Raw genomic sequence first — 22237 nt, 5'->3', positions numbered from 1 at the left:
GATTCCATAATGACAAATGTGATCAAACTGCAACCAACCACAGGTGGTGGCGTTGCAAATACGTTTTACATTTTTATGAGTATAGTAGGTACTGCTAATTAAAAATTAAAATATATTGCAATTATTGTTATTTTATTTACTCACCCAAAAGTAGCAAAGTTTGTCCATGCTTTAACATGTTTCATAATGACTTCTCTTCCTTCAGGAGTAATGTCTGGAGTTTTGATGGCTCCAGAATCCATAGTAAACAAGCTGTCTGCACCATGACATGTTTCTATATCAAACCCAAATAAACATCACACAGGAGAGTACTATCAGATAAATAGTGAAGTCTATAAATACTTTTTGGATCGGATAAGAAAATGTGTGCACATAATTGTGATTATGACATATAGTAATTATTATGTAGGATAAAATGTTCACTTGATGGGAAAAATATTAATCTAGTGCACTGGGCAGTAAGACCTTCTAAACCTAAAACCTCTTTATTTAAGAAAGCCTAGCCTGCCAATCTTCTTTTTTCCTCTTTATGACATGCTGTATACTATTTATTTCAACCCAACCTTAAGGTGAATACATCCTATAATTGAGGAATGAATAAAACCAGGCTTCATAATCTGGTGTTCTTAATAGAGCACAACCTGCTTAAAAAAACAGTATGAAAGTGAACACATAAAAAATAGATACAGTCCAAAATGATGGCATTATACCCCGCGAATGGTGGGCATGACCATAAACTCTGCTCTTCTTCTGAGGTCTACCTAAAGCATTCTAGGATAAGTCAAATTATGCAAGTGGTTTTGGTGGAAAATTGAGAGAAGAGCTGAGTATTTCTTTAACATGTTCAATAATGAGTGTCAACTATATAGTTGTTGCATAACTGCTTCTCACTGACCGGTCCTGTTAGACTTGTCTTCCTCCTGAGACTGGTTTTCGCATAGACCACCTTTAAAAGCATTTTTTCAGTATAAAAAAACGTGTAAATGAGTAAAGAAAAACATAATATTACATTCTAATACAGAACAGACAACAATACAGTGAAGAGCAGAGGCAAGCCAAATGTTCAGAAGGGAACCCTAGTGTATTGTTATAAGCCAGAAGACACACAGACTGCTCCAAAGATACCATTCCAGTGCTGAGGAGACTCAAACTAATTCCCTGACCTACTTGGCAGGGCCACAGATATACTGAAAAATTTGGATCAAGAACGAAGTCAAAGACAAAGCAAACTTTATTCATGAACGTAGAGTACAGAATATGTGTCAATACATAAAAGTAATTATAATTAGGTTGTCAAATCTCTCCAATTTGAAAATTCCTCAACGGAGTAGTAATGTCTTGTCGGGCCAGCCAGGTGGTGAGACGTGTCCTGAATGGGAATAGTCCTCTTCTCTTCTTTGAGATGTCTTGGCAGTAGATTGATAAATTTTGCTCCTGCATAGGAAGGTTTTTTGGCAAAAATTGCAAGTCTGTGAGATTGAAGGTTGAAATTTACTGCGTTTCTGGTGTTGTGGGTATGGATGTCAATGAATCTTTCAGCAATTGCTTGTGAGAATGTGAATGATGGACTGAAAGATAAACAAGTCAGTAACAGTTTGGATACCAAGGTCTTTAAAGGCACTTCTACAAGTGTCTCTTGGTCCCAAGCTTGCTAGCACTCTCACAGCCTTTTTCTGCAATATTAGGACTCTATTCAGATTTCCTGCAGTTGATCTACCCCAAACAAGCAGTCCATATCTTATGTGGGATTCAAATAGTGAGAAATAAGCAAACTTTAGCTGTTGCGAGGTCTGTGACAGCTCTAACTCTTTTGAGCACATACAGGGCAGTACTCAATTTGTTGCAGACCAAATCAACTTGAGGTGTCAAGATAGAGCACTGTCTACAATAATTCTCAAGTACTTAGTTTCTTCCTCTCCACCTCTAACATCGGGAGTCCAACATTTTCATTTTGTGCTCTACTAAACAGTACTTGCTTTGTTTTTCCTTCGTTTAGTGCCAAGTTGTTAACATGACAGTATTGTTTGGCTACATTTAAAGTAATGAAGGCCTTACAGTCTAAATTATCAGGTTGCTTTTCTGCCAACATCAAAGCAGTATCGTCTGCATACTCACTGAGATGATTGGGTAAGTCTTTAGTGAACAGTATATAGAGTACTGGGTCCAAGGACGGATCCTTGAGGAACCCCTATACTGATAGGAAGTTGACCAGATCTTGCATGGTAAGTTGTGTTGTTCACTGTATATTTGATCTCAAACCAATTGAGTTCTATTTTTCAAGTAGCTTGAAAACCAGTTTTCTTCTGTATTGTGAATTCCCAATGTCTTAAGCTTGTTAATGAGTAAGTTATGTCCCCAGACTGTCAAATGCTTTAGAAAAAATCTAAGAACAAAGCTGTGGTCAAGTTTCCTTCTTCCAACTGGTCTATTACACCTTCAACAAAACTTATGATGGCTGTAGTGGTGGATTCTTCCATGGTAGGAAGCTGTGTTGGTGTTCAGATAAGAGATTGTTAGAAGAGACGTGGTCTCATCAATCTTGTTAAAACAATTTTTTTCAATTATTTTAGAAAATCGTAGGAATAAGAAGATATAGGTCTATAATCACTTGCAACTTTGCATGTCTTTTGTTTATTTATCGGGATAACCTTAGCTACTTTAAGATCGTCTGGAAAAATGCCTTGTAAAAAGAGACTTGTTAATTATGTTTGTCAATGGAAGCCTGATTTCTTCGACTATATATTTCAATACAGTGGATGATATATCGTCAATTTCCAGCTGAGGGTTTTGATTTCAGTGAAAGAATAGTTTTTTCAACCTTGGTTAGATTTGTCATTTCAAACTTAAAATCAGAAAACATTGTTGATTATGTCTATTTGGTTGTCAGTGAGGTCAAGATTTTGACCGGCTTCTTTCAGTGTCTTCTCCGCTACAGTTGTGAAATAAGTATTTAGGTGTTCTGCTATATGGAGTGGATTCTGAGTTTTCTTTCCGTCAACTTCCAGTTTCAATTGCTGATTCCGTGCATTTTTTTTTGTCGTTCACTGTTTATGTGTCCCAGATCGCTTTAGGCTTGTTATCAGCATTGTTAATAAAGTCGGCAGTTGCTTGTCTTCTACAAAATTTCAATCTCAAATCATACGCTTTTTTTCCTTTCTGCTGTTTAATCTTTTTGCCTCAACCCCAGGTCTTAATTTTTTCTTGCTCAAGAGCCTCAAGAAAGTGTCTTTTTTAAGTCTGCTAGCAACAGGGTCTGACATGCTTCTAAAGTTATGCCTCTGTTTGGATCTAGATTTTTTGTAAGGGCAGGCTGTGTTCATTGCTGAGGTGAGGATGCCATTAAGTTTTTTGTACGCTGTGTTTACATTTTCTGTATTTATGATTTCATCCCATTCCTGATCGCGGAGAATTTCTTTTAGGTGGTCCAAATTTTTCTTGTTTAAGTGCCTTCTTTCTGAATTTTACGATGGGCAGAGGAGCTGAACACGTGTAGATTGAGCTTAGCTGTGCTTTATGATCTGATATCCCAGTAGTGAATGTAGAGACATTGATTTCTTGAGGAGTGAAATTACTACATACACAGTCTATGGATGAAGATGTAGTATTTGTCTCTCTGGTAGGTGGGAGTGTAAACGGTGAATATTGTATGCTGCCAAAAGTATTAGTTAGCTTTGCGTTGTCCCTATCTTGTTTTAGACAATCGATATTTATATCCCCCATGATTATAATACGTGACTTCCATACAGGTACAGTGTCCAAAATGTCAGATACATGGTCAAGGGCTACGTCAAGATCTCCTCCAGGTGGCCTGTAGATTCCTAAAACATAAGTGCATTCCTGTCCCTCTGAGATAGCAACTAGTTGCGTTTCACACACCATTTCTATTGATGGTTTTGCAATGATTGGTTCTATTTTATATCCAAATGTATTGTTCTTATAAATGGCAACTCCTCCTTTCTTATGTGTGTCCCTGGAAAAACTGCAATGAGATCGTAATTTGGGATTCTGGTATTTTCAAGACGTTCATTTTTTAATCCGTGTTCAGTAAGAATTACCAGACCAGGATTTGTGTTCTCAAGCATGTGACTCAATCTATCTATTTACCTTGTTTGATAATGAATCTACATTCTGGTGAAGAATTGTCATTTGACAATTTTTTCCTCCATGTGTTCTATTTTGATTTTTCTTGGGATTCGTATTGTGAGGACGTTCACTTAGTTGGTTTTTTAAACCAGTTGCTTTGTTTTCCGGAAAGAATTTATGAAGGTTTTTGTTTTTTGAAATTGTTTCAATTTGGATTTTTTTCCTGGTCACTGTTTCTAAAAAATTCTTTTGAACATTTTGGGCTGGTATCATGTTATAGTTTTTGGCCATGTGTTCTTTGTAAAAAGTTAAATTTTTATTGAAAAAGTCATCTACAGTTTGGCCCTCTGAAAATTTCTTTGAATTTAAGGGTGGTTGCAGCTGAAAGGATATGTGATAATATGATCATTTTGTCTGTTTGTTTTAATTATAGAGTTGAAACAATGAACATCTGTCTCACCTACAATGATGCTGGCGTCTTTTTCATTACTTGGAGCAAACGCAGTAGGTGTAGCCTGTGGGGTTGTCGACTGGCTGGGGTCCTCTGTCAAAGATGTTGTGGACAGTTTTTTGGTCAGGGTTTGACTGACTCCCTCCGTCAATACCGAAGCCTGTGGGGTTGTCAAACTGGCTGGGGTCCTCTGTCAAAGATGTTGTGGGACAGTTTTTTTTGGTCAGGGTTTGACTGACTCCCTCCGTCAATACCGAAGCCTGTGGGGTTGTCAACTGGCTGGGGTCCTCTGTCAAAGATGTTGTGGACAGTGTTTTGGTCAGGGTTTGACTGACTCCCTCCGTCAATACCGAAGCCTGTGGGGTTGTCAACTGGCTAGAATCCCCTGAAGTGATTGACGATTTACTTTTTGCTACTTGCAAAGAGACACTAAAAACATTGTCCCCCTTGCCACTATTTTTAGGTTTTCTGTAGCTAGTGTTCATGTTATGTCCCTTTGGTTTGTGTTTTCTGATTGTAGTTAGCAAGGTTAGAAAATGATGTTATTGTGTCTTTGTTGGGTTCAAGATTAGGGTTATTGAGTTGAGCTGACAGTCCGTCAATCTTGAGTTCCACTTCATCTTGCCTTCTACATAACCGAGCTAATTCAAGGACGATTGGTGTGTTTGTCAAGTGCAAAAAGTCCCGTCATAGGTCTGGGTCTCAGTAGACTTGAAACATTTTTGTTTTTTTGTTCTCATCAGCATTGTCATGTAGATTATGATGAGCTTCATTGCTTAATCTAGACATTTCTTTTTCCAAATTGCTTATTTTATTTAGATATTGCATAAGCAGTTGGCCCTGAGCTTGGTCATGATCCTCGAAAATTTGTTGCACCTCAACTTGCTGTTGTTTACTTTTCTCCAATTGGAGAAGTGTCTCTTGCAATTTTCCTTGGAGAGCTTCGATTCTATTTAAGTACTGTTCTTCATATAGCTAGAAGATCCTCTACTTTAAGCTTCCATACTAGCTAGGTTGGCTTCATGTTTGGAGTTACACGTACGTAAATCTTGGACTTCATGAACTAATTTAGTATTCTCGTGTAGTAGAGCATTTCCTGCTTCTGCTGCTAAAGTTAAGGAGATTTCTAGGTCAGATTCATCTAAAGTTTCATGGACCTGTAATTTTGACTTTATCCCCTCTAGGTCTGAGATTTTATTGCTATTTTCGGATAAAAAAAGAGTTTTCTTTGATGGATGGATTTTTTAGATGTTTTGCAATTTTCACACATCCATGACTTAACATCCGACCTAGACATTTTATTAAGTTTATTTGGTAAACTAATACATTTCTCATGGTACCAAAGCTGACAGAGGCCTGTGCATTTAATTTCCTGAGTATCTGACCCCAATACTACAGACACCACAAGGGTTTTTAGTTAATGACATATTATTCTCAAGGGGATTATTCTATGAATGCAAAAATAAAAATGTAGACAAAAGAATTACTTTACTATTGTTACTGGTATCAGGTTAACAGAAGATTGACAGCTGTTATAATATTACTGTAAGCAGTAGCCAGTGTGTGAGGTCAGGGTGGCGAGTCAGCAGTTTAGCGTATGGAAGGTCAACGCTTCACCATTGTGACATACATCAGGCCGTCTGTCTGTGAGCTGGAATGTTTTGTTGGAAGCAATGTATTGAGTAGCTGTGAGCTGGCAGTGAGTGTGACGTCACAGCTTGTATTGCCTTTCAGGTGGTCAGTGTCTATCTCTTTTGATATAATAAAGTTCATTTAAGACATATATTTCACCAAATAGAAAATTTTACTCTGGAGTTAGATACAAGTTCTTCTTCTGTGTAATAATGGTGATGTGTAAAATATTGCTGCCTTTGAAAGTAGGTTAGCTTGTAGTGTTGATTGTGTTTCTAGTGTTTCTTTACTTTTGGTTGTGTAGCTTATAAGTCTATAATTAGAAGAGACTTACAGTTACTTGATGTTGTAATGGTGAGTAGTTAGTAGGCTATTTGTTGGTTTAAACCACTAAAAACTTCACTTTTGATGGGAGCACTTTCACAGTTACTGTTGAGTGTCCGCCATCTTGGATGGTTGGAACAAGTAACGGGGGGGGGGTTGACATTGTACTTTTATAATGGCAGTGGACATGACTATATTACTTTTCAGCTTGATAAAGGTAGATGATGATGATACAGGACTGAAGGTCATATGCCTGAGTGGAAGAAGGCAAAGTGAGACAAAAGAAAATTGACCAAGTATCAGAGTGACCTTTAGATCTTTAGATTAGATCTTTAGACTCTCCATCAAATCCCTAGACATAACATCTGTCTGTAACCTCTTAAGCTTCTTGAGAGTGTTCCAATGCCTTGTAAAGAGATTGCCATGAAGTATGCTTGGACTTAACCAAACCGATGCAATCAGGACAGTGTTTTCTGTTGGCATGCACTATACAAGGATGTACACTGTGAAAACCCTTTGGATGTAAAAGTGTAAGCTGGTCATAGAAAAATCTTGCTATGAAGTAGTTTTTAATACTCTGAAGAATAAAAATTTAAAAAAAAATTAAATATATTGAATATCACTTTACTAACTCAGGTTGGTGGAGACTTTCCATTTTCTGTTCAATTTTGATTGAGGTAAACATTTCTTTAATTATTTCATGTCTGCAGGTATTACTGCGATGTATTTGTAATCATTATATTGCTCAAAACTTTGTATGGTATTCATTTTAAAACCTTATGAGATGTCCAAAACTGTGGGAATAAAATCTGTTACTAAATAATCTGGAATATTCTAAAGTTTATTACTAATAGTCATAACTTGAAACAGTGAAATTAACTTGCAACATATTGTAAACAAGCTGGTATTTGTAATGGACACTGTGCTGAAGAGAATGCCGACATTTTTGTCACTACTAATAAACAAATCAAACAATACATAACATGTATATGGAGGGAAGAGTTTATTTCATGTGAATGTTGAGTTTAGTTCCAATTCACCTTCCTCTTAGTGCTGAATCTGATATCTGATGCTGTCACAGAATTGACTCCTGGAATCTGGAGTCATGTTTGTCTGAAGAGATAGAAAAAAGTCATCAACGAAGATGTTTAAAATAACTTTTTTACATTGTTTTGACATCAAAGACACAAATACTCCAAAATATAGTGTAGTCTAAATAAAGAGGTATTCTCATTGTCCCATCAGTTCCACAATTGAGTGCACTACTACGTTTTAGGTACAATCCAAAAGCACAATGGAGCAGCAGAATTTTCTACTTATAACATAGCTATAGAAGGAAGAGTTGATTGAGTATGAAAGTTGAGTTTAGCTCCAAATCTGTGACATCATTGTATGTCATACGCTACGAGGAGGCCGAACTGGAGCTAAAGTCAATATTTACTAATCAATCATGGAGAGACTTGATTAGAAACCCATTCCATTAACTACTTCTCTTTTTTTTAATGTAGTGAGTATGCATAGCCACATCATACCTATTTTATTATTACTATTTTACAACAAAGTTGTGGAATTACAATTTAAGATAAAGTGTAATTCCTAATTATAATACCATCTAAACCCAGCATTGGTGCCGTAAACCAAATAAGCTGTTGTAGTTTTAAAGCAAAAACAAAATTGTGATATTTGCTTAATTTAATTAAGTAATTATTTACAGTCACCTGAGGAGAGGAGCTTTGAAAGTTCCCCTACATACTGGAGTTGACACAAGCACCTCGAGTGATCTGTGTAGAGATACGTGTAGACTGGAGCTGTGGATTTCTCTACCAGGTAACTTCTGGTTCGTTCCATTCCAAAATTGAACTGAATGTCACTCTGGCACTGACAAAATAAGAAATACTTCCAGAGTTTACTACATACTCTATCGAATATTATAATATGGGATAGTATTTTGTTGACATTTTTTAATGAAATTAATTTAATTATACATTTGAATACGTTCATAGGTGTTGATGGTTTTAAGGAAAATATACATTGCCCTTTAATTAAACTCAATTCTGGACAGTGGCAATCTTCATATCCAATTTGACAGATAACATGTATGTGTGACAAATTCATGGAGGGAAGAGAATAAACCACCACTCAGGTTTATAGATCACATAAAACAGTGGGTAATCACTTTCAAAGAAACTATGTTTAAGTAATGTTTCCATTATAAACAGTTGCATTATGAACCCTAATGTTATAAGCCAGTAATCTTAACACTACTTACAATAGTGGAATTAAGATTGTAAATTGAATTGAATTAAAATTTAGTATATATTCCCCATAGTAATGTTAAGCTTAAATTTGTCAGATCTTACATATTTCTAAAATTCCTACTATGTTCTGTAATCCTCGAGCTCTCATAGAATTATAAGATTTTACCCGTCTTCTGACTCACGGTTTCACGGACAAAGATAATTCACCAATTTCACTAATAAGAATATAATGGTACTTATACAGCATGTATTTATACTTTAGTAGTGACATATTTAAATGACCAACAAAGTGGCCCAACAGACTTACTCAATGGTGATAGATAGATGTATTGAAATAGAATTTTTGAATAAGTTGCGTATTGACAAGCAGTTATAAATAAATTTGATTTGATATGGAAATGATTAAGTTAAAATCATTAAGTGAAGGATTTATCAAAAACATTTTTGGGATATGATTTTCTACAATTTTAAAGTCGGGTTTTCTCAAGAAGAGTGCATAGAACGTCACAATCTTGCTTTCTGGTGTTCAAACACCATTATGCAAAACTATTTTTAGGAATAATCTACATTTCAGAGAGGTAATACAGTAGTTTGCTTCAGGATATTGATGTTCAAATAGGCTGCTTTCTGTCATTTCTTTGGAAAACTTGAATTATGTCTGACTGAAAAGGACAGAAACTTTACAATATAATCAATGTTTTGTTATGGATTTGAATCATATCAGTGCAAACAATCTTGCAGGATTATTTAGTCATCTTGTTCAGGATTATATTTTCTACAAGATTTGTAAGAAAGTATTATTGGTTTGCTGGTAAACTAGTATAGTTGTTGTACTGTTTTTTAAACCTATACTCTATACAGGTTTTCTCAAAAACAAGTAAGTTACAATTCAGTATAAAATTTAATACACAATTTTATTTGTTCATTTTTTGTTGTTTCATTTTTAAGGTAAAATATAATTAAAAATCACTATTGCTACTTTAATAGTACGTCAAAGATTTTAATATGGTCTAATTTCCTGGGAAGAATGAAATCTGTATGATTGTTTCACTGACTAGCTCAAAGCTAAGTATTGCTGGACGTAAATTTTCTTTATTTTCATACTCATAGATTTTCCATACTTCTTTGTAGATCATCTTTATCACTGTGTTATGATGGATGGAATACAGAGTGTGGTTTAGAAGTTATAGAATACTGGGGATTAATTTAATAATTAAATATAAAATTATTATAAATATACTCATTATTTAATCAGTAACAGCATATCATTATTTGGCTGAAGAGATATAGAACAAATACTATAACACTGTAGAAGAAATATAATATATCTTGTTATATATGGGTGGATGTTTTGATATGTTAAGTTGTTTGATTTAGTAACAATTTATACACAACTAAATAAGGGGCTGTCGTGAAGTTCTTGAAATTTTGTTCACATGAATCTTTAAAACCAATACCAGAGATATGACATACTGTTTTTATATATATTTTTTTATTAATAACATTTTAATAATGTTCTTTTTATTATTAATGTTCTTCCATTATCTCAATTGAGTCAGCTAGGACGAAGGGGAGGCTAACTGTTCCAGTCAAAGTGGGCGGGGAGGAGGGGTTCTACTCTTACATGTTTAGGTTTACAAAAGCATTAAAAACTAAGGGAGTCTCACCCACTCCAACAGTCATCTTCTGATGTAAACTAGACATATTCATAGAGTAATAGTTAAATCCCTAATATCTATATTTGTGGTTTGTGATACGTCACTTGTGAATATCGATTAGAGTTTCCAGATATAAGTGACACAGGGCTTTGCTGTAATAATGTACTTATAGGTAAAAATTAGCCAAAATAAACCCTCCTGGGAGCATTTATACTTACCACCAGATATTCATGTATGGTATCCCAAGACAGAGGTTTCCCTTTAAAGTAAAATGTCCAAATTTCATTTTCTGCCTCTTTCTTTTCAACACTTCCTTCTTTTAAACCAAGAAATGATGGTACAAGCACTTCCGGGTTGTTGTTGATGAATTCAAATCTTTTATCGCTCAGTCCATCAACTTGAAACAAATATAATAATTTAGTCACACATTTTTCATTAAATTTGTTTAAGACTAAAACTATGTTTTTGATCTAATAAGAGTTTTTGTGATTAACGCTAACAGCCTCTTGTGAAGATTCATGATAACAACATTTATACTTAGAGTTTCAAAACATCTGAGGCTAAAAGTGTTAAAAAGAACTCTTAATCACCTGTGCTACTATCTGTCATTCAGGCTTCACACACGTTTCCCAGCAGTGTAACTAGGTTATGGTAGGTAACTCATTTCAGACTCAGTAGCAGTTCAAGCATTCTTGAAATGAGTGATGACCATACTAATCTCTCTATCTCCAGAACTACTTCTGAATCACTGGATAGTTGAGGCTCTGAAGTCGAAGAGTCAAATGTTTTCATGGTGACCACCTATGCATTAATAAGAATGTGTGACAGGTCAAATTACGACATTTAATTATTCGCGGGGAATTAGCAGACTGTGACGTCAGTAAATCACATGTTATCGGAATTGAGATTTATTTAATTAATAACGGAGAAATACATTAAACTTTATACGGGAACAAATTTAATTAATTAAAATGAGTTAAACATAACCAAAATTCGTGTTTTACAAAAGTACTAAATAAAATTACGCAGAAAAGCCAATTGTGGGATAAAATGACTTGCGTATTGATGACATCAGAAAGCACATGTTGCAAAAAATTTAAATAGAAAAGCTATAGAAAAATAATAAAAGAAAATAGAAAGACTTAAATTGATCAATTATAGTGAACGTGATAAATTTCGACAATTATAAGAAAAGAATCAAATTATATTCAATCGTGAAGACACTGATTTGAACGGGAGAGGGGATGAGTATTGTGAGAGGGGAGGAGATTCCTTCTTCTCTCTCTGAACTTGAAGCAGCGAGGTCGTGTACTCATGTAGATCCTCATGGTACAGTAGTGATGAAATATGAAACTGTACAATAGTGCATTGAAGTTGTAATCAGGGATGGGATGTTGTGTTAGTGAACAAAATATCAAAGCAAAGTGAGTAGAATTAGACAGTATAACATAAAATAAATTGATGTCAAAGTCATTTGCTTTGTCTTTCATTGACTATCCCATCTACAAAGAAATGTGGTAAGTAAGAAATTAAGCTTTAGCTTAAAGAATATTACTTTCAAAACTTTTTAGATTCAAAGTGATTGATAAGAACAGTGAATATTTTGTGAACTTTATTATGATATAAACAATCATATTGATCAGAACTTTCAATAGAGTAATATTAAGTTTGAACCATAATTCAACCTACTTAAAAAACCTGAGATAAATATAGACCCAGTGCTAGTGATATATAACGTGTAGCCTACTTTCACTAATACAAACTACACTTCCAACAACACCACAGACATTGAAGTTTGATCGTTATTTAAATACCGACTTGGAACAATATGAGTCAGCCAACAGGGGATTACAACACATGTTAAAAAGCGGTTTAAAAAACTGATCGTAAGCAAGTCGCACAACCAACGAGGGGCAGCACACTTAGAAAACTGATCGTGAGCAAATTGGCACACCAAACGAGGGACGACGAACGTAGCAAAATCGCACAGCCACCGTGGCGACTGGATCGTAACAAACGCCTACGCACATTTCAAGGCATTTTATAATCGCTCAATTTAAAATCACAAAGATATCCAAGAATGCTTATTGTTTAAGATATTTTTATAGATTAATTTAGAGATTACAATATGACACACCAATATAAAATTCATTTTCAAAGTTCAAAGGATTTGGTTGTCTATATATTAATATTATATGAGTTATAAACTTTCACAATCATGATAGTAAATCTTTTATTTATTAATTATCATTCTAACAACATACACAAATTTACACATAAGAGACGTATAAAATGACATAACAATAATAATAAGTAGAAACAATTATAAAAGCAAATTGGTAAGTACCGTCCAATGAAGGACAGCAACAATAACCCAACAATAATAAATAAAAAGAATATAAAATAATATTCAACTATATATAAACAATTAATTCATAGAGCTCTGCCTAGGACGTTCAGCAGAATCCTTGACTGCATACTTGATCATTTCCAGGATTAAAAAGAAAAGATAAATCCGCCACTCTGCTCTGCATGACTTAAAACTCTTAAAGCTCTTAAAACCATACATTACATGTTTAAATCTAACTATACTGAAAAGAGCTAATAAGAAAACATTTTTATTATCTAATGTAGAAGAAACTTCACAATGAATAAGATATATTTTATTTCATTGGTGAACATTATAATTTTGCAGACAATGTACTTACTGTGGCAAACTAAAATATTAAAAAATTTAAAAAAAATGTAAGTAAATGAATATTAGACTTACATACGGTTGCCACAGTTCCTTCTCTGACAGAACACCCAAGGATGACAGGGACTTGAGTAAATTGCCCTCTTTCCATGAGACTGTCAGAAATATCAGGCAGGGAGGATTCTGCTTCCAGAGACTTCTACACTGGGTGTAAATACAAAGTCCGGAATTTTCTTCCTCTTCTGTTTGGAGAACATTTTACAAATAAGAAATTTTATTTCCTTCTCTGAAAATAAGATTTAACAATAAAACCAAAATAAGTTGTTGTTTGCGCCATACATTTTTAAATAGGTGGTTTTTAACTACATTTTGCAAGGAGTTTTAATAAATTTGAATTTATACTGGCTGTTATTTTTTATTTGACTAATGTTGCAATTTTTAGGTCATTTGAAGCTTTTTAGGTATAAAAAAATTTAAAACATTCATTGACCAAATAATTTTAGTCAATCTTGTCAATCAATCAATCAATCAATCAAAGAGAACTTTATTCATATACATCAAGTACAGAATATGTGTCAGTATGTATGTAAAAATTTTATCTAGTTTAAAACATGGATAAAGATAAAAATGTCATGTCCAGTTTAAAAATTCCTCGATGGAGTAAAACATCCTGTCAGCAAGCCATGCACTGAGATTCCTCTTCAACGCTGACTCTCTTGTTATGCTCTTGAGGTGTCTTGGTAGGAGATTGTAAAATTTTGCACCTGCATAAGATGGCTTCTTGGTAGTCATGGTGAGTCGATGAGGTTGCAAGACGAAGGCTGTCACATTGCGGGTTCCATATGAATGAATTTCGCCCAGTCTATTGTAATCAGTGTTAAATACATGTAGAATGGTTTGTTGTATGTAAAGAGCCACCACTGTCTGAATTCCAAGGTCTTTGAAAGCACTTCTGCACGAGTCAAGATGATTTAGACCTGCCAATATTCTTACCGCTTTCTTTTGAAGTTTTAGAACTTTAGTCATATTTCCTATACTTGACCCTCCCCATATTATCAAACCATACCTCACCACAGACTCAAATAGGGCAAAATACGCGACCCTGGCCGTTGACAGATCTGCAACAGACCTTATTCTTTTTACAACATACAGGGCAGTACTCAGTTTCCTGCACATCATGTCCACATGAGGGGTCCAGGACAGATGTTGGTCAATGATCACTCCCAGGTATTTGGTCTCGTCCTCTACTTCCACCATTGGCAACCCCTCGGTTAAGTTTGCAGCTCTTGTAAACAGGATTTGTTTAGTTTTGCTGTCATTTAGTGCAAGATCGTTCTCCTGACAATATTGTTTTGCCATATTGAAAGCAATGAAGGCCTGACAATCTAAATCATTAGGGCCTTTTTCAGCAAGTATAAGAGCTGTGTCATCAGCGTACATTGTGGTGTGGGCTTGCTCCTTTAGGTAATCTGGGAGGTCATTTGTTACCAATACATACAAGACTGGACCCAGTACTGAGCCTTGAGGGACCCCTCTTGTTATATTGAGGGGTTTTGACCTAGCATGGTAAACTGTGTTATTAGCTGTATATTTCAGCTCTACTAGTTGAGTCCTGTTCTTCAAATAACTATTGAACCAGTTTATTGCATTGCCTTGGATTCCTAAAGTCATCAGCTTAGTAAGAAGTAAATTATGTCCCAGTGTGTCAAAAGCTTTACTTAGATCCAAGAAAATAGCAGATATAAGCTATCTACAACATAGATATATATGTTGTAGATAGCTCTTGCTCTGTTGTATGTATTTTTCCAGTTTCAATTTGGTCAATTACATTCTCAAAGAAGTCAGTGATAGCTGTGGTTGTAGATTTAGAGGATAAAAATCCGTGCTGATGTTTACTGAGCAAATTATTGTCCATGAGGTGGGTTATTAATCTTGTTAAAACAATTTTTTCAAATATCTTGGAGATGGTTGATACAAGAGATATTGGTCTAAAGGGGCCAGCTTCTGTGCTTTGTGGTTGTTTCTTAATAGGGATTATTTTGGCAATCTTGAGGTCAGCTGGAAAAATACCCTGAGCTAAAGACTTGTTCATAATATCAGTCAGAGGCAGTGTAATTTCATCAACATAGTGCTTAAGTAAGATAGATGAGACATCATCTATGCCTGCTGATGGCTTTGATTTCATTGCCATGATGGTTTTCTTAACTTCTGCCTGTGTAGTGCTATGAATAACAAATTCAGGTGCATCGGTAGTGCATTGAGGCTTCCTTGAGATATCTGAAGTTTGATCTGCTTCTTTTAGTGTTATCTCAGCTATAGTTGTAAAATAAGTATTTAGGTGCTCAGCTATTTCGAATGGATTGTTTAATTTGTTGCCATTGACTGTCAATTCAAGTGGAGTGTCCTGTTTCTTCTTATGGCGTTCATTATTAATTGTGTCCCAGACTGCTTTTGACCTGTTTTCTGAGTTGCTTATGCGGTCTACTATTGCTTGCCTTTTTAGATATTTCAGTCTCATATCATAGACTTTTTTTCTTTTCTGCTGTTTGGGTTTTAGCAGCTACGCAACCTGTGGTTTCTTCTCTATTTAAGGCTTCTAAAAACTCGGTCTTCAGTCTTTGAGCTTCTGGATCATTAAAGTGACAAGCTCTTGCAATACGCTTTGCTTTGGTTTTTTTATCAAAGAGTAAGTTGTATTCTTTACAAGGACACAATAATAATAAATAATAATACTGTTATATTTTGATGTTTTATTTTATGGACACGTGGATATTCTTGGTTCAAAGTTCATTATTGATGATGTATGATTTTAAAGAACAACTGGATCATGAACAATTGCCATCTTTATTTGTTACAACAGAAGCACAATGTTTCAAGAGCTTGTATCTGCTCTTTTCTTCAGTTGTCACATCCTAAAAGATAAGACAAAGTATGCAAAAATAAACAATTCAACATCTTATATCATGATTTTTTGCTTTGCTTCTACTTTTGTGTTGGATTTCAGGTACTTGTATCTTTATTGTTCTGATTTACAAAATTTTTGTTGTCAGCTTTGATTTTGCTATGTTTATTGTTATCTGTTTAAATACGTTATTTGTTCACATTCTTAACCTTATTTTTAGTCCTCCACCATAGACTAATGGTTACAGTCTCGGCTCTCTAACTGAGAGATCACGGGTTCAAATGCCGGGGAGGGCCAATCATGTATAGACACAAAACAGTGTGTGTGTACTATGAAAAATAAACCAGTGTACATCAAAACCGATATAGCTAAGCTGAGGCTTAAAAAACCTTATTTTTTAAAATTTGGCACCTGAGAAGAGGGTAGATACCAGTTCTCCAAATATTATATGTCCAATGTTGCGCCAATTAACAAGTGGGGAATATCTACTGTATAATACTGTAATTTGGGTTTTGATTTAAACTACTAATATTATTTGAGTGTTTATAACATTTACGAAAATATGCCTTTAATATGCAACATAAACCAAGTACTTTTAATATCTTAATATGGTTATGTTAGTTTAATGTAACTGTAAAATATTTTGTAAATATTTAAGTTGCAAGTCAAAATTCAGATGTACACAGCGTATGAGTTCCACTACTATGTCATCAGTAGATGCAGATTTGAGGAAGTGAAGTACTGCATCAGGGTTCTCAGAGGTATTATTTAACAGCCTAAGAATGTGCTGAACGGAACAATAGCGATTGGCCTATAGCATTTATTTAATTAAGAGTTAATATAAAATGAGAAATATGAGTTTAAGATGACACATTTTGTTGTTTCAAACCACAACATTACTGCTGAAAACACTTGTATTCATACCTCAGCCATACATAACTTATGAGTGCCAGCCACTATATCATCGGCAGATGCAGACTTGAGGAATTGAAGTACTTCATCAGAGTCCTCAGAGGTACATCCCAAGGCTTTGGCCAGTTCTAAAGCAGTTTCCCTTGGAGCTTCTTGATTAGCCCATGGATTATTTGCAAAGCCACATTGTATAATAGCCTTATGGAACAGTCCTGAAATAAACCGAAACATTTACAAATTCATATTGTGTTATTCATTCAAAATGTCTCAAATAATTTTTTGCATTTTTTAAAAATTACCTCTGGATTGAGGACACAAAAGTTGAAAGTGTACCGAGGCTCCTCCAGCACTGACTCCAATAAGGGTGACATTGTTTGGATCACCTCCAAAACTGTCAATGTTGTCATGTACCCACTGTAAGGCCAAGGTCTGGTCCTTGAGTCCAGCATTGCCTGGGGCTTCTTCATTCTCCAAAGATAAAAACCCTGAAAAAATTGAAATATATGCCTTAAACAAATAAAAATTATTTTAACATAGATTAAAATAATTTTAATTTTAATAAATTTAAATTCTTGAAACCACAGTTCATGTTGACAGAGTTTTTCTTAAACATTTTACTGATCCACCACAGTTGTTTTATGACTTTTGAATTTGTCTAAAACCTAACATTTATTGATATCAATTTACTTATGTTATTAATACAAGTATAACATTCTTCAAAGAAGTGCTTAATCCAAGTTATAATTAATACTGAAGCATAATTCAGTCTTCTAAATAATTGTGACAAACCTGAACTTCATTACTTCATTAATTTAACTTATTTTAGTAAAATCATTAATTATATTATCACTTTTGAATATCTTACTTTATTTGACTATCTCCACACTACCAACATACAGTATGCTTTCCTGGCAATTTGCGAATATTGTTTTTCGACTTTAAAACAAAACTCTAGGAAGAAGTTAATTTTGAATCCAGACTTTAACTAAGTATCTGTTTGGATATCAATGAGTTGTTTCAATCTCTGGAACGTTTAGACGCAGGGGGTATTATTTCTTCTTAACATGGATTTGATACACACATTATTGAGTTGACATCGTTAATAGGGAGATATTAATCAAAACAGAACCTCAGTTTGGAAAAATAATGCAAAAACACGTCATTAGAGTAAACTTTACACTCAAATAATTTTCTTCAATAAGCTGTTTCAACGCGGTAAATCTGATCTAATCACCTTTAGCCAAGACAGCATTCCACAGATCGTGTACTTTTTAAATCTTTCCTTGTTGTCTGACATGTTTAAATTATTTGTGTTAACATGCTCTACTTAAACAAATCAGTAAGAAAAGCTATAACTGACAGAAAGCTTATCACTAAATTTGTTGGAACTGGCATGGATTTCATTCTTCTTGTAAGTATATATTTCGTGTGTCAGCTCAGACACCCTAGAAAGGAAGTTGCCAAGAGACAACCAATGGGAATTACTGTACAATAAGACACACAAGTGGTAAAATCTCATGTCTTGGCACATTTATTCAATAGATCTTGCCATTTTAGGAGTGTTTTAATATACTTTATTGCACACAATCTTAAGTCCATAGTGCTGCTTTTTACTGAGATCTTCAACATCAAATGCTTCTCTACTTATCATACAATGGGTCCAAACCACACTGGTCGCTTCTGCCCGAGGAGAGCTTGAAGTTTCTTTTATTGACCCACCATTAAACTGCCACTGTCAGTACATACTCCAACACTTTATTGTTAGTCAATGTTGAGGAAACTCATACAGTTATCTAAATTACCAAACAGGATCTTAGCATGTAGTAGATTCCTTGATTTGTTTAACTTATCAAATGGGGGTCTTTGTTAGTCTGTCCCAACCGCATTGCAAACTCCTAACCTTTTATAATACAAGTAAAAGCAGCTGGTCGTTAATATTCTCTGCCACGCCATCTATCCTATGACTGATTGCTTTGTTTAACAAGGGTACATTGTCGATTAATGACAGCGTCTCTGACAGTATTTCACTTTGAGAATCACTGAAATACAGTATTCTATATGCCTATTTGGAAAGCTTAAATTCAGTAAAGATTTTAGAGGGAATAGATACTTAAAATATTTTATCCTGAAATAGTAACTCACCAAAAGCTCCAACTCTGTAGTTAAAAGAGACAACAACTACATCACCATTCATGAAATTCTCAACACCTGTTTTAGTCGAACTTCCTGACCAACATAAGAAACCACCACCGGGAATGGAGAACAACACTGGTTTATTTTCTGTACTTTTGTCTGGATGCTAAAACAGATTATGTAATCATAAATTCATCATTTATCCATGCCACCATTCTGGTCTTTAAATTATAAAATGGAAAATACCTAAAAAATACAAATTTAAATTGTTTTTTAATAAGTAGAACAGAAAATTTGAACATGTTTGGAAAGTCCTCAGTTTGTAATAAATCAAATAAAACTGTACTATGTAAGTTTTGACTTTCTAGTTTTAAGTATCATTCAGACCAGCTCACGTTGGAGAGAGTAATGCAAAACGTTTTTAAGTGGTAACATGTAGATTGGTCAAACAGTAATTTATTAAGAGAATGAAAGCTGAGAATGATGTAGTGCATAACATCATCGTTAAATGTGTTATCTACATACGTTTAAACGTAAATACGTTTGACACAACAAATTTTATTTATTTTTATTAACTTGTTTGTTGCATTTAATATTCTAACAAAATATCATATTGGAACCCATTGTTGCCATCAAAAAAGTTATAATAAAAATATATTTTTAAAATAAACTGTGCCAAAATATAAAGTTTCAATTTACAATATATTGCAGATAATATCTTATTATGTCTACTATAATTTCAACACAATGTTGTTTTGGAAAGTTTAAACAATAAAGGTAAAATAAAATGTATAGAGTTTAAGGTAAAAAGGAAGAAAATCAATGTTTGGTAGAACATGCTTTGTATTAAGTCGGTCTCACACTCCTGTAACAATTACCTTAATTCTTTATTTAAGGATAAGAGGATTTTTATGACAAATGTCCGAAATCCTGTTATATTTTCAATTACTTTAATTAATTAACTAGATCATCATTCAGTGGTGTTTAACATAAATTTAACAATTAATAATATTATTAATAAGATATCATGATAAGAAATTTATATCAGCCTCAATAATAAAGAATTGGATCAACCTTGGTTAAACATTGAAAAAATCAGTTCCTGCAAATCTTTAAGTACTTTTACACTTGTTATATTAACATAACTTACTGAAAGTACAATCGGGTATTTTAATCACCTCAGTTGTGTAAACATTGAGATAAAGACAGTCTTCACTGCCAATAGTTTCATGGTCTGGAGTTGATTGACAAGTGATGTTCATGAAGACTGGTTGTTTGGGATCGTTGCCATCTGTGAGAGCATCCCTCATGCCTTCCCATCCTCCGTAAGGTTCAGGTGCCTGTGAGATGATTCAAGACCGTGAATACAAATTGTACTTTTACTGTAAATAATACTAATTTAAAATTTAAATTATGTTCAAAAATAAATAAAAGTAAAAAGATAGGCAAATTAGCAACTGGTATTAAAAATGAAAACAAGAAGTTGTTATTGTTTTTGTATTTGATGCTGACTTGACACGGCCTTCTCCAAGCTTGGCTTTGCAATTACTGTGAACACAGTTTACATTTTTTTTCATGTTCTCTTAGGACAAGAAGCTTATAAATTGCACTTAGTCCTTTAAGAACCTTTGCGCTGCTTCCAGAGTGACAGGATATTCAAGATAGGTAAGGTTAGGGAGTAGGGGCCACCTCCTATCGAGATCCATGAGGAAGAATTAGGGCACTAATCTCAAAGTCATGTCTCCCCGGAAGAAGGGGAGGCCAGCTCTGAACCAGCCTCTCCAGTCAAAGTAGTCAGGGGGTGGCACACCCTTGTTGAGGTTAACAAGAACCTCTGAGGTTAGGGAACAAACCCCACCAACTCCAACAGTCATCTCCCACAGTAGACTAGACCTATCGAATTGCCCATGAACCCCAGAATCTCAACATTTGTGGTTAGTGATGTGCCGCTACTGGACACAACACCATCGGTTTTTGCTGTGCCCAGTGGTGGGTTCAACTGGTAGGTATAAACCAGCCAGAAGTGATCCCTGCTGGGTACACAGTCTACATACATATAGCCATGATGGAAAAGGTTGATTGAGTTTAGCTCCAGTTCACCTTACTCTTAGTGCAGCATCTACGTTCCTACCATAGCTTTATTATGTGAAAACCTCCTTCTAGTATGTGACAGTGTCAGATTCTAGATTCTGCACTAAGAGGAAGGTGAACTGGAGCCACACTCAATATTCACACAGTCTATGTAGTTTGAATCACAATTAAATAAATGACAACACATACCCCCAACAAACTTTCTACTATACATCAAACACAAAACACTAAAGAACACATCTAGACATAGATAGAATAGAATAGAATATATTTATTGCGTTAACAATATATATTACATTGTATTGCGATGGTCAATAATAATAGCAGTTTTTCACAGAATTTATCTTAAAAACTAAATCCATTCTCTAGTCTTTCCGTACATACAGGCACACATTCATGCACATACAAACAGACAAAATTCGTGGGATCAACCCCCAGGTTTGCAACATTACTATGGATATCAATCCTGAGTGTGCTCCATAAACTCACCAACCGAGTAAAAAACACAAGGTATTGTTTTAATTGGATTTTATTTTTTTGTTTTGTTTCTAAATTTAGTGTTTCAGGGAGCTTTTTAATGAGTTTTATCCCAGCTTGAGAAGGGAGGCGTTAAAATGCTGCTATTCTATGCTGTCGGGTTCGAAAGCGCTCCCTAGCTCATGTCTCATGTCTGTGTATATCATTGCCCTGTTTCAATTTACACTTAAATAAAAAGTAAAATGGAGTCTCTAAAATGTATAAGCTGGGTAGAGTTAGCAAGTTGAGCTCCCTAAAGGCACTTCAACACAACTCTCTGTTGTTTAATTTTGCAATGATTCAAACAGCTTTCTTTTGCAGTCTTAATACTCTTTCCAAGTTTGATATTGTACAACTGCCCCATAGAGAAATTCTGAAAGGCAGGTATGGAAATATTAATCCGTAGTAAGCCATCATTAAAATATTAGATGTACAAGCCTTTGATAAATTTTAATGGACAAAAATTCTAGATGCCAATTTAAAATATATATTTTTAATGTGAACTTTCCTTTATTTAGGTGTATTCCTAGAAATTTAGCAGAATCATTTTCCTCCAGAAGAATGTTATCCACCATTACTGTT

The 22237-nt window shown here is 34.5% G+C and overlaps 1 protein-coding gene across 6 annotated transcripts in view; it reads right to left on the bottom strand.

Moving 5' to 3' along the window:
* The window catches only part of LOC124365075 (juvenile hormone esterase-like), a 28727-nt gene that overhangs the window by 2207 nt on the left and 4283 nt on the right, over positions 1–22237 (bottom strand). For 2 of the 6 annotated variants that reach the window (XR_006922696.1, XR_006922697.1), the window contains exons 3-8: positions 20227–20388; positions 19058–19214; positions 17215–17400; positions 16928–17127; positions 13177–13343; positions 10839–11207 (exon numbers count right to left, since the gene is read on the bottom strand). Coding sequence is in view for 2 of the 6 variants with exons in the window: in XM_046821003.1 (XP_046676959.1) it covers positions 13376–13387; positions 16928–17127; positions 17215–17400; positions 19058–19214; positions 20227–20388 (717 nt within the window). In the remaining 4 variants the exon portion in view is untranslated. Of the gene's footprint in view, positions 1–144; positions 275–8208; positions 8369–10624; positions 10804–10835; positions 11208–13176; positions 13388–16927; positions 17128–17214; positions 17401–19057; positions 19215–20226; positions 20389–22237 lie in introns of those variants that run through there. The other 4 variants (XR_006922695.1, XR_006922698.1, XM_046821003.1 and 1 more) reach the window with 4 other exon arrangements.

Source organism: Homalodisca vitripennis, chromosome 6 (genome assembly GCF_021130785.1).
Source record: "Homalodisca vitripennis isolate AUS2020 chromosome 6, UT_GWSS_2.1, whole genome shotgun sequence".
Classification (NCBI taxonomy): Eukaryota; Metazoa; Arthropoda; class Insecta; order Hemiptera; family Cicadellidae; genus Homalodisca; species Homalodisca vitripennis.
Note: the sequence above shows the minus strand (reverse complement) of the source record. Positions and strands in the feature narration are given on the sequence as shown.